We start from the raw sequence: 12,884 nt of genomic DNA, 5'->3' as shown, positions 1-12,884 counted from the left end.
TGTAATTAGGAAAGCTAATAGAATGTTATCGTTTATCGTGAGGGGAATTGAATACAAAAGTAGGGAGGTTATGCTTCAGCTATACAGGGCATTGGTGCAACCAGATCTTGAGTACTGGTTTCCTTATTTAAGGAAGGATGTAATTGCGTTGGAGGCAGTACAGAGAAGGTTCACTAGACCAATCCCTGGAATGGGTGGGCTGTCTTACGAGGAAAGATTGGATAGGCTAGGCTTGTATCCGCTGGAATTTAGAAGAGGCGACTTGATTGAAACATATAAGATACTGTGGGGTCTTGACAGGGTGGATGTGGAAAGGATGTTTCCCCTTGTGAGAGAATCTTGAACTAGGGGTTACTGTTTAAAAATAAGGGGTCGCCCATTTAAGATAAGAGATGAGGAGAATTTTTTTCTCTCAGAGGGTCTTGAGTCTTTGGAATTCTCTTCCTCAAAAGGCAGTGGAAGCTGAGTCTTTGAATATTTTTAAGGCGGAGGTAGATACATTCTTGTTAAGCATGGGGGTGGATGGAAGGTTATCCGGGGTGGGTGGAAATGTGGAGTAATCAGTTCAGCCATGAACTTATTAAATGACGGAGCAGACTCGAGTGGCCTACTCCTGCTCTTAATTCATATGTTCGTATGAAACCATTGTCAATTATTGTAAAAACCTATCTGATTCACTCATGTCCTTTAGGGTAGGAAATCTGCTGTCATTACCTGGTCTGGCCTACATGTGATTCCAGACCCACAGCAATGGTGTTGACTCTTAAATGGTGTCTGAAATGGCCTAGCAAGTCACTCAGTTGTATCAAACTGCTATGAGGTCTAAGAAAAGGACATCCCGGCATCAGCTGAGATGCTGGAAATGACAACGGCAAACCTAGCCCTTTCGAATCTGCAAAGTCCTCCTTACTAACATCTGGGGGCTTGTGCCAAAATTGGGAGAGCTGTACCACAGACCTGTCAAGCAACAGCCTGACATAGTCATACTCACCGTATCGTATCTGACAGACAACGTCCCAGACACTGCCATCACCATCCCCGGGTATGTCCGGTCCCACCGGCAGGACAGACTCACCAGAGAGAGTTGCCCTGGGAGTCCTCAACATTGACTCCAGACCCCATGAAGTCGCATGGCATCAAGTCAAACATGGGCGAGGAAACCTCCTCCAAGCCCCTCGACTGATGAATCAGTGCTTCTTCCAATTCGCGTTCAACATGGAGAGATAGCAAAGGCACAAAATATACTCTGGGTGGGGGACTTCAATGTCCATCACCAAAAGTGGCTCAGTTGCACCACTACTGACTGAGCTGGCCGAGTCCTAAAGAACATATGCCAGACTGAATCTGCGGAAAGTGGTGAGGGAACCAACAAGAGGGAAAAACCTACTTGACCTTGTCCTCACCAATCTTATCTGTCGCAGATGCATCTGTCCATGACAGTATTGGTAGGAGTGATAACCACACAGTCATTGTCTTCACATTGAGGAGACACACCATCATGTTGTGTGGAACTACCATTGTGCTAAATGGGATAGATTTCAAACAGACCTCGCAACTTAAAACTGGGCATCGATGAGGCGCTGTGGACCTTCAGCAGCAGCAGCATTGTATTCAACCACAATCTGTAAACTCATGGCCTGGCAAGCTGGGGGACCAACCCTGGTTCAAGGATGAGTGCAGGAGGGCATGCCAGGAGCAGCACCAGACATACCTAAAAATAAGGTGCTAGCCTGGTGGATCTACAACACAGGACTACTAGCATGCCAAACAGCGGAAGCAGCATGCAATAGACAGGGCTAAGCGATCCCACAACCAACGGATCAGATCGAAGCTCTGCACTCCTGCCACATCCAGTCGTGAATGGTTGTGGACAATTGAAAAACTAACAGGAGGAGGAGGCTCCACAAACATCCCCATCCTCAATGATGGAGGAGCCCAGCACGTCAGTGCAAAAGACAAGGCTGAAGCATTTGCATCCATCTTCAGCCAGAAGTGCCGAGTGGATGATCCATCTCGGCCTCCTCCTAAGGTCTCCAGCATCACAGATGCCAGTCTTCAGCCAATCTGATTCACTCCAAATGATATCAAGAAACGGCTGAAGGCACTGGATACGGCAAAGGCCACGGGCCCTGACAACACCCCGGTAAGTAGTGCTGAAGACTCGTGCTCAAGAACTAGCCACTGCCCTACCCAAGCTGTTTCTGTACAGCTACAATCCTGGCATCTACCCGGCAATGTGGAAAATTGCCCAGGTATGTCCTGTCCACAGAAGGCAGGACAAATCCAACCCCGCCAATTACCGGCCTATCAATCTACTCTCAATCATCACCAAGGTGATGGAAGGGATCAACGACAGTGCTATCAAGCAACACTTGCACAGCAATAACCTGCTCACAAACACTCAGTTTGGGTTCCGCCAGGGCCACTCAGCTCTTGACCTCATTATAACCTTGGTACAAACATGGACAAGAGCTGAACTCCAGAGGTTAGGTAAGAGTGACTGCCCTCAACATCAAGGCAGCTTTTGACTGAGTATGGCATCAAGGAGCCCTAACAAAACTGGAGTCAATGGAAATCAGGGGAAAGCTCTACATTGGTTGGAGTGAGACCTAGCACAAAGGAAGATGGTTGTCGTTGTTGGAGGTCAATCATCTCAGCTCCAGGACATTACTGCAGGAGTTCCTCAAGGTAGTGTCCTAGGCCCAACCATCTTCAGCTGCTTCCTTCAATCATAAGGTCAGAAGTGGGGATGTTCGCTAATGATTGCACAATGTTCAGCATCATTCACGACTCCTCAGATACTGAAGCAGCCCATGTTCAGATGCAGCAAAACCTGGACAACATCCAGGCTTGGGCTTATAGTGGCAAGTAACATTCACACCACACAAGTGCCAGGCAATGACCATCTCAAACAAGAGAATCTAACCATTTCCCCTTGATGTTCAATGGCATTACCATCGCTGAATCCCCCACTATCAACATCCGGCGGGTTGCCATTGACCAGAAACTGAACTGGACGAGCCACATAAGTACAAGAGCAGGTCAGAGGCTGGGAATTCTGTGGCAAGTAACTCACCTCCTGTCTCCCCAAAGCCTGTCCACCATCTACAAGGCACAAGTCAGGAGTGTGATGGAATACCCTCCACTTGCCTAGATGGGTGTAGCTCCAACAACACTCAAGAAGCTCGACACCATCCAGAACAAAACAGCCTGCTTGATTGGCATCCCATCTACCACCTTCAACATTCACTTCCTCCACCATAAATGCACTGTGGAAGCAGTGTGTACCATCTACAAGATGCACTGCAGCAACTCACCAAGGCTCCCTCGACAGCACCTTCCAAACCTGCAACCTCTGCCACCTAGAAGGACAAGGACAACAGATGCATGGGAACACCACCACCTGCAAATTTCCCTCCAAGCCACACACCATCCTGATGTGGTACTATATTGCTGTTCCTTCACTGTCGCTGGGTCAAAATCCTGCAGCTTCCTTCCTAACAGAACTGTGGGTGTACCTACACCCCAAGGATTGCAGCGGTTCAAGAAGGCAGTTAGGGATGGGCAATAAATGCTGGTCTAGCCAGCATGTCCACGTCACACAAACAAATAAAAAATGAGATACAGAACCAGTTTATACTCTTAAGGGGGCAAAAGCTCTACTTGACATTAAAAAGGCCATGGACAAATAAAGAGGTTAGAGACAATGTAAATCTAAGAGAAAAAACATACAAAAATGCCAAAAATAGCAAATGGGAAAGATATAAAGAGCACCAGAGATGACAAAAAGCTAGCAAGAGCTACAAAAAAAGAGTATAAAAAGAAACTTGCAAGGGGTATCAAAATCAACACGAAAAATCGTTTAGGAAAAAAGGGTGGTCAGGAGCAATCTGGGTCCCTTGAAAACTGGTAAGTGATATTATCAGTGAAAATAAGGAAATGGATATGTTGAATCTTTGTGTCAATATTTACAATAGAAGAAGCTCACTTACCAGACCTTCCAAGAAAACTAATATTGAATCAGCAATGGAAACTTATGAAAATTAATGCAAGCAAAATAATGGTAATAAAGAAAATAATGGCATGAAAGAGTGACAAATCCCGAAGACCAGATGGTTTCCATCTCAGGTTTTAAAGGAAGTAGGTGAGAACAATGCAGATGCCCTAACCATAGTCTTCCAAAGTTCTCTCAATTCCGAGACCATTTCTTTAGTTTGGAAAATTGCATGTCACTTTGCCATTCAAGAAAGATGAGAGAAGAAAACTTGAGAATTTTAGACCAGTTAACTTATCATCTGCTGCTGTGAAATTACTGGTCTATAATTAAGGATAGAATGATTGAACACCTTAAAAAAATTTCAGCTGATCAGAGTGCACTGGCATGGATTTGTAAAGGGTAAATCATGCCTGAAGTTTTTGAAGTGGTGACTGAAGTGACGGACGGGGGAATATTGATTGATATTATTTATCAAATGCATTCTGGACATCCATTAAAATCCCTCATAAGAGACTGTTAGCTAAAGTTGAAGTTCATGGAATTGAAGGCAAATTATTGTCTTGTTTGGGAAACTGGCTGAGTGGCAGGAGACAGAGGGATAATGGGCGGGTATTCTAATTGGCAGGATGTGATTAATGGTGTCCCTCAAGGATGTGTTGGGGCCTCAACGATTCACTATGTTTATTAATGAATATGATGGGATAGAAAGCCACATATCCAAGTTTGCCAATGACACATAGTAAGCAGTGTAGTTGGAAGCATAATAGGATTAAGTGAATGGGCAAAACTGTGGCAAATGGATTTTAGTGTAGACAAATGCAAGATCATCCACTTTGGACCTAAAAGGGATAGAACAAGAATACTTGTTAAATGGTGAAAAGCTGGAAATAGTAGAGGTCCAGAGACTAGGGCTGGGGGTGGCAAGTCCATATACATAGATCAATGCCAGTTACAAAAAGGCTAATGGAATGCTGTCCTTTATATATAGAGGGCTAGAACACAAGGGATAGAAGTTATGCAAAACCCTGGTTAGACCACATCTAGAGTACTACGAGCAGTTCTGAGCACATTTTAGAACAAATATATTGGCCTTGGAGGTAATCCAGTGTAGATTTACCAGATTGGAACCTGGACTCCAAGGGTTAAGTTACAAATGGAGATTACACAAACTAGGGTTGTATTCCCTGGAATTTACAAAGTTAAGTGGTTATCAAGATATTAGTGTATATCAAGAAGTTAGCAAGATATTAAGGGGAACAGATGCAGTAGACGGAGAGAAATTATAGCTGCTGCTTGGGGAGTCTAGGACTAGGATCATAGTACAAAAATTGGAGCCAGATCTTTCAGCAGTGAAATTAGGAAACATTTCTACACACAAAGAGTGGTAGAAGTTTGGAATTCTCTTCAGCAAACAGCAATTGATGCCAGACAGTTGTTAATTTTAAATCAGAGATTGATAGACTTTTGTAAACCATAGGTGTTAAGGGATATGCGGCAAAGGCAGATATGCAGAGTTAGGTTACAGATCAGGCATGATCTGGTGGAACAGGCTTGAGGGGCTAAATGGCCTCCTCCTGTTCCCAACAGCAGCTGTAACCAGCATAAAATTTAACTTGGTGAAATAACGGAAGAAATTATTTGTGTCTCCATTAAACAGAGGGAGAAAGGAGTGGTGGGTGGGGCGGTGGGAGCTTAGTGTATGCTTAGTACTCCTATGACAAGCAGTTCTTCATATGATAGAGAACTTAAACTAAATCCACCCTCATTTTTGAATGCAGGAAACATCTTGTCCCTGCTTTAGAAGTCTGTCATTACAGTGATCATCCTGGCAGGCACAATAATTCAATAATATTTATCTTGTGTTGTCAGCAATTAATGTGGGTGAAGACTGAATTGGTCTGGTGAACTTCATTATTTCTGTCCTTGTCGCGGCCTACTGAAAGGATAAAAGGCTATGATGCTTTGGGGACTCATTGTCCATTTACACAAGCAGGGTGCTTTCTATTATAATCAAGAGAAGCATTTGTCACGGAAGTGACTGCCAGAACATTACTGATAGAACTATTTTATGAGATTATGATGCAATTGCGTAAGAACTACAGCAGCTGTTGATGGATGCAGAGTTCTGGAGTAGAATTTTGTTCAGATTGCATACTCTTTTTAGTTTTAGCAGATAGAAATATTCTGCAGAAGCATTATACTGATGGCACAAGAAGAAGTGTTCTCCCAAGCTTCTTGCTGCGCCTTTGTTATGGTAGTGAAATAGACATATTTTTGGTCCTAGTAACAATGCACTTAATAATGGGATAACCCAATTGACAACGAATCATGATTCAGAAACTTCACTCTTTTTCATCAGCTGATGCCTGTGTGAACATCTAAATGTGATGATTCTAGAACTATAAATTCTGGCCCCATAAAGAAATAGATTTGGTATTAATATCTTTCGTCCACTAATAACTACTGGCTCGCTAATCAGTCGAACTGATTGGCATCAGGATCTTAACTTGTTCTGAGGTAATTCATCCAGGTTTTAGTCGTAACTATTCTCACTCATGAATAAAAAGAATGGATCCATAATCCATCATTGTGTAGCATAATTCTCCTATTAAATACGAAGAGACGAATTAGGAGCAGGAGTAGGCCACTCGGCCCTTTGAGCCTGCTCCACCATTCAATAAGTTCATGGCTGAACTGATTACTCCACATTTCCACCTACCCCGGATAACCATCCACCCCCTTGTTTCTCAAGAATCTACCTACCACTGCCTTAAAAATATTCAAAATCCCATCTTCCACAGCCTTTTGAGGAAGAGAATTCCAAAGATTCACAAGTCTCAGATAAAACATTTCTCCTCATCTCTGTCTTAAATGGGCGACCCCTTATTTTTAAACAGCGACCCCAGTTCGAAATTCACCTCCAAGGGGAAACATCCTTTCCACATCCTCCCTGTCAAGACCCCTCAGGATCTTATATGTTTGAATCAAGTCGCCTCTTACTCTTCTAAATTCCAGCAGATACAAGTCTAGCCTGTCCAATCTTTCCTCGTAAGACAGCCCACCCATTCCAGGTATTAATCTAATAAACCTTCTCTGTACTGCCTCCAACACATTTACATCCTTCCTTAAATAAGGAGACCAGTACTGTACACAGTACTCCAGATGTGGTCTCACCAATGCCCTGTATAGCTGAAGCATAACCTCTCTACTTTTGTATTCAATTCCCCTCACGATAAACGATAACATTCTATTAGCTTTCCTAATTACATGCTGTACCTTTTGCAACTCATGCACTAGGACATCCAGATCCCTCTGCATCTCAGAGCTCTGCAATCTCACCATTTAGATAATATGCTTCTTTTTTATTCTTCCTGCCAAAGTGGACAATTTCACACTTTCCCACATTATACTTCATTTGTCAGGTCTTTGCCCACTCACAACCTATATATATCTCTTTGTAGCCTCCTTATGTCCTCTTCACAACTTACTTTCCTACCTATCTTTGTGTCATCAGCAAATTTAGCAACCATACCTTCAGTCCCTTCATCTAAGTCATTTATATAAATTGTAAAAAGTTGAGGCCCCAGCACAGATCCCTGTGACACACTACCCGTTACATCTTGACAACCAGAAAATGATCCATTTATGCCTATTCTCTGTTTCCTGTTAGCTAGTCAATCTTCTATCCATGCCAATATGTTATCCCTACACTATGAGCTTTTATTTTATGCAATAACCTTTGATGTGGCACCTTATCAAATGCCTTCTGGAAATCTAAGTACAATACATCCACTGGTACCCCTTTATCCTCAGCACATGTAACTCCCTCAATAAATTGGTTAAACATGATTTCCCTTTCACAAAACCATGTTGACTCTGCCTGATTACCTTGAATTTTTCTAAATGCCCTGCTATATCATCTTTAATAATGGCTAACACTTTCCCTTAGACAGATGTTGAGCTAACTGGCCTGTAGTTTCCTGCTTTCTGTCTCCCTCCTTTTTTGAATAAAGGAGTTACTTGTCTTTCCAATCTAACGGAACCTTCCTCGAATTAGGGAATTTTGGAAAATTAAAACTAACGCATCAACTATCTCACTAGCCACTTCTTTTAACACCCTAGGATGAAGTCCATCAGGACCCAGGGACTTGTCAGCCCACAGCTCCAACAATTTGTTCAGTACCACTTTCCTGGTAATTGTAATTCTTTTGAGTTCCTCCCTCCCTTCCATTTCCTGACTTACAACAAATACTGGGATGTTACTTGTATCCTCAATAGTGAAGACTGATGCAAAATATCCGTTCAATTCATCTGCCATCACCTTATTATCCATTATTAATTCCCCAGACTCACTTTCTATACGACCAACGCTCACTTTGTTAACTCTTTTTTAAAATATCTATAGAAACTCTTACTGTCTGTCTTTATATTTCTAGCTTTCTCTCGTACTCCAATTTTACCTTCCTTATCAATCTTCTATTCATTCTTTGCTGCTTTTTATATTCTGTCCAATCTTCTGAGCTGCCCCCCATCTTTGTGCAATTATCGGCTTTTTCTTTACATTTGATACTATCTTTAACTGTTTTAGTTAACCACAGATGGCGGGTCCCACCCTTGGAATTTTTCTTTCTCGATGAAATGTATCTATTCTGTGTATTCTGAAATATCCCCTTAAATGTCTGCCACTGCATCTCTATTGACCTATCGCTTAACCTGATTTGCCAGTTCACTTTAGCTAGCTCTGCTTTCATACCCTCATAATTGCCATTATTTAAGTTTAAAATACTAGTCTTGGACCCACTCTTCTCTCCCTCAAACTGAATGTAAAATTCAATCATAGTATGATCGTTGCTGATTCAACTGCATATCATTCATACAACCCAAATATTGCTCATCTTTGCCAGGATTTTCTTCAGGGATTCTCCCAATCGGCCACCTTAACTAGCAGAAATCATGGATATGCCAGATAAAATGTGTGACTGCTGAATTACAACAATCAGGAGAATGTTACGATCAGGTGAGGAGTCGTCAAAAGGCTCCCCTCTTGTCCCTTTCCTTGTTTGACCACAATGGAGTTTATTTTATTTTTATTTATTTATTTAGAGATACAGCACTGAAATAGGCCCTTCGGCCCACCGAGTCTGTGCCGACCATCAACCACCCATTTATACTAATCCTACACTAATCCCATATTCCTACCACATCTTCACCGGTCCCTATATTCCCCTACCACCTACCTATACTAGGGGCAATTTATAATGGCCAATTTACCTATCAACCTGCAAGTCTTTGGTGGTGGGAGGAAACCGGAGTACCCGGCGAAAACCCACGCAGGCACAGGGAGAACTTGCAAACTCCACAGAGGCAGTACCCAGAATTGAACCCCGGTCGCTGGAGCTATGAGGCTGCGGTGCTAACCACTGCGCCACTGTGTCGCCCATTTCTCTTTAAAAGGTGGATATGCTTGCCAATTCAGTGAGTGTTTAACCATTTAGGTGCTATGATCATAAAAACCAATTGGACAGGTTTTCTTGAGTTTAAACGAGAGGTTAGTTTTATTGTACTTAAAACAGATACAAGTAAAATAATAAACTATGCTCCGACTTCCACACACACACACAAATTACATGCACAAATAGGTTACAGAGTGGAGAAGAATAGATTGGTTGGATTAGAGTCCGTAAGCAAAAAAAAAAACAAACAGTCTGTGGAGTTTGGTAACTCAGTTGTCTTACAGCCAACTGGTTCAGGGTTTTCCTGGAGACAGTGATGCAGATGGTTTTCTTCACAGGGTTTCTGTCTGCAGCAATGATGGGCTTGGATGGTTACAACCAGCAGGCAGGGTTCGAACTTGCAAGGTGGCCTGGAGAAAGAGAGAAACCGACCCCACTTGAGTCCTTTACCTGTCAGTCTCAGGTGCTTGTCTGCCTGCAGAGAGTAAGAGCAGCTAGTTTCACACAGATAGTGAGTCTGTCAGATTATGGTCCAGTGTATTCTCTCTCTTGCAACTTAATTAGATCATGTCCAAGAATTCTAATCTCTCTCAAGGTCCTGTTGTTCCAGTGATTACCCCTTTAAGTGGCCCGACTCCACCAGTGCTAATGTTCTAAGATTGCCTTTAATGTCTTATAATGAAGGCAGGACAGGTAGCCCACTCAAAATTCTCCAGGCCATTGTTCTGGATGGAGACTGACCAGGCCTTACGTCTCCATCTCAATACATTGGAATGTCGGGTATTTTGATGCAAATTGTGGTGGCTATTTTAGTTGCTAGCAGTCACCTTTTATCAGTTCTTTTTTTCCCTTTTTTCAAAGTTTAATTCAGGTAAGGAAATTTCTGGTACACGTGTATTCCATGTGTACTCAGTCTCAACCCGTTCCCATATCCTCAACCCCATCAGGTATCCTCTCTCAACTGTTCGTTTCATTTGTTCCTCCATTCTATGGAAAACAAATTTGGAAGCAATGAGTTAAGAGCAACCAATACTAGAGAATGTAATATGATTCCCTGTTATAAACCAGTAGAGCTACCATCATTCTGCCCCATTCTTGTACAGGCATTTCCTACTGATGCAAAGTTTTTTTTTTCCCGCAGCAGCCTCTGTTGTGGTACACTATAAATCAGGTTTATATTAAGATTACTCTAAGCATAATTCATGTTTGAATATGAAAGGATCCTCCAGTTTGTTTCATTAGTCTAAGGTAGATTCAAACCGAGGCATCAGAGTGCCCCATTACCTCAGTGCATAAATGCACCACTCAGTGTGGTAGTAAGCAATAAAAATGGAGACCACCATGTTTGATCCTGGTCGGGATATAATCCAACCTGGATTAGAGACAGTTCCCGCTCTGCATTTCTATCCAGTGACTTCTGCTGGAAACTACATGTGTGGGCATTGGTTGAGGCCAGAATTGATTTTTATTCATCCCTGGGATGTGGGTATCAGTGCCAAGGCCAGCATTTTATTGCCTTTGTGAAAGTGGTGGTGAGCTGAGTGCTGTAGATTTGCCTTCCTAGATCACTGAGATGGGGCACAATTTCTAGGTGTAATTGTGAAAATGTGGTGTAATTGTAATAGAGCAATTGACCAAAGGTATTTTAACTGAGAACAGATATATGGTGTTTTAAGTCAGAAGCAAAAAAAATGAAAAACAGCATCTCCATTAAAAATATAAGTGGAAAGCATTTACTATTGAACAAAGAAAATGTACATTTTCCAGGGGCCAGTCTCTCAATAATAGGCACAAACCGACCATCATTGTTCAGTAGTACTTACCTGGCTTAAAAATGCATGGTCTTCAGGAGTCAGAAAAATATATAAATTGGGGTTTTGAGGGTATCAGAGATGACAGACAGGGAAGATGGTATTACATCCTCAAATTGTCTGAATTTTCAAGCCAGAAATTTCTCAAAAAAGTGGAACTTAAAACAATGTACTTACACTTTAGTACCACTGATTTCCTCCTGCAACTTAGAATTTCCTAATGTCTTGTGCAATATATACAAAAATATAGTTCAGAAAAATACCCTTCCCCCATTCACAGAATAGATCTTAAAACTCCTCTGCATAATATGCTGTCCGGTCCTTCATGTTCCACATAAAGTCTCAGGTGTATTTTATATGAAAATGATACATCATCCAAGAGCTTCCAGGGATAGTTATGAATATTTTAACCATGTATACAGCAGAGCTTCAATGTGCAAATAATATCAACTGAAGTCAAGGTGGACTGAGGGAGCCTGCTGATGCTTATTCACATTCCGTAATGAAGCTGAGGGACTCCACTGAAAGCACAACACTGTTGGGTCTGCATTGCAATCGGACCTTGCAGAGTCATAAAATCCATTTCATGCACTGCCGACTAATGACAAGTCTTTCTTCACTACAATTTTGCATGTGCAATTGGCCATCTCAGATAACTCCACGCTGTTCCTCATGAGAGTGGTGATGAAACACAAAGGAGACTGCAGCATCCCAAGCAGACTGAAGGACCATGTCTTGCAGTCCACGTTTATCTGCACAGTGATTCCACTGGGAGAGATCAGATGTACAATCTGAGTCTTCAGGAGGACAGCGCACCTGGTGTCCATTCACACATCGGCGACATTTCAACCTGCAAAAAGGAAACAGGTGGTTGGTCACATTACAGTAAGCTTCAGATATAGACAACTAATAAACGTACAGAGATTTACAAAACCATTGCAGTTTTATTAATTCAGGAAATGATAGACAACATTATTTTCAATTAGAGAATGATTGACAAGTCACAGTTTAGTCCTTTAACTGGTCAGCTGACTTCAGTTCTCCATCTGATTTCAGTGTCTTATGACAATGCTCTGCCCTGAAGGCTACAGATTCAACTATGATTTGAGGATCCCCTGATGAATACAGAACAGGCATCAACCAATCTTCAGAGTGTCATTTCCCCATAGTCGGGGAAGGGGAAAAAAATAAAGCCACTCTGAATTGCTAACACACCTCTCTTGGAGCTGGGAAGCTTGGCAGCCGTTTTCATTGTCAGGAACAACAATGTGGTACAGGGATATTAAGAGAAGAAAAATAAAAGTACATTGAAACCCCCATCTGTGCTTTACACTTCCTTCTTTATTAGCTCATCTTCCCCCTCTCCTAGTGTGCACTATTTCCCTATTCTCAAGTGCCTTTTTGGATAAGTCATAGACATAGACAGATACAGCACTGAAACAGGCCCTTCAGCCCACGAGTCTGTGCCGACCATCAACCACCCATTTATACTAATCCTACATTAATCCCATATTCCCTACCACATCCCCACCTTACCTCAATTCTCCTACCACCGACCTATACTAGGGGCAATTTACAATGGCCAATTTACCTATCAACCTGCAAGTCTTTGGCTGTGGGAGG

General features: G+C 42.3%; 1 protein-coding gene across 1 annotated transcript in view; it reads right to left on the bottom strand.

Moving 5' to 3' along the window:
- Positions 1 to 9,551: 9,551 nt before the first annotated feature.
- The window catches only part of rad54l (RAD54 like), a 56,754-nt gene continuing 53,421 nt past the window's right edge, over positions 9,552 to 12,884 (bottom strand). The window contains exon 18 of the mRNA XM_068036929.1: positions 9,552 to 12,111. Coding sequence (XP_067893030.1) covers positions 11,910 to 12,111 — 202 coding nt within the window. The 3' untranslated portion in view covers positions 9,552 to 11,909. The remainder of the gene's footprint in view (positions 12,112 to 12,884) is intronic.

This window comes from Heterodontus francisci, chromosome 8 (assembly GCF_036365525.1).
Source record: "Heterodontus francisci isolate sHetFra1 chromosome 8, sHetFra1.hap1, whole genome shotgun sequence".
In the NCBI taxonomy this organism is placed as follows: Eukaryota; Metazoa; Chordata; class Chondrichthyes; order Heterodontiformes; family Heterodontidae; genus Heterodontus; species Heterodontus francisci.
Note: the sequence above shows the minus strand (reverse complement) of the source record. Positions and strands in the feature narration are given on the sequence as shown.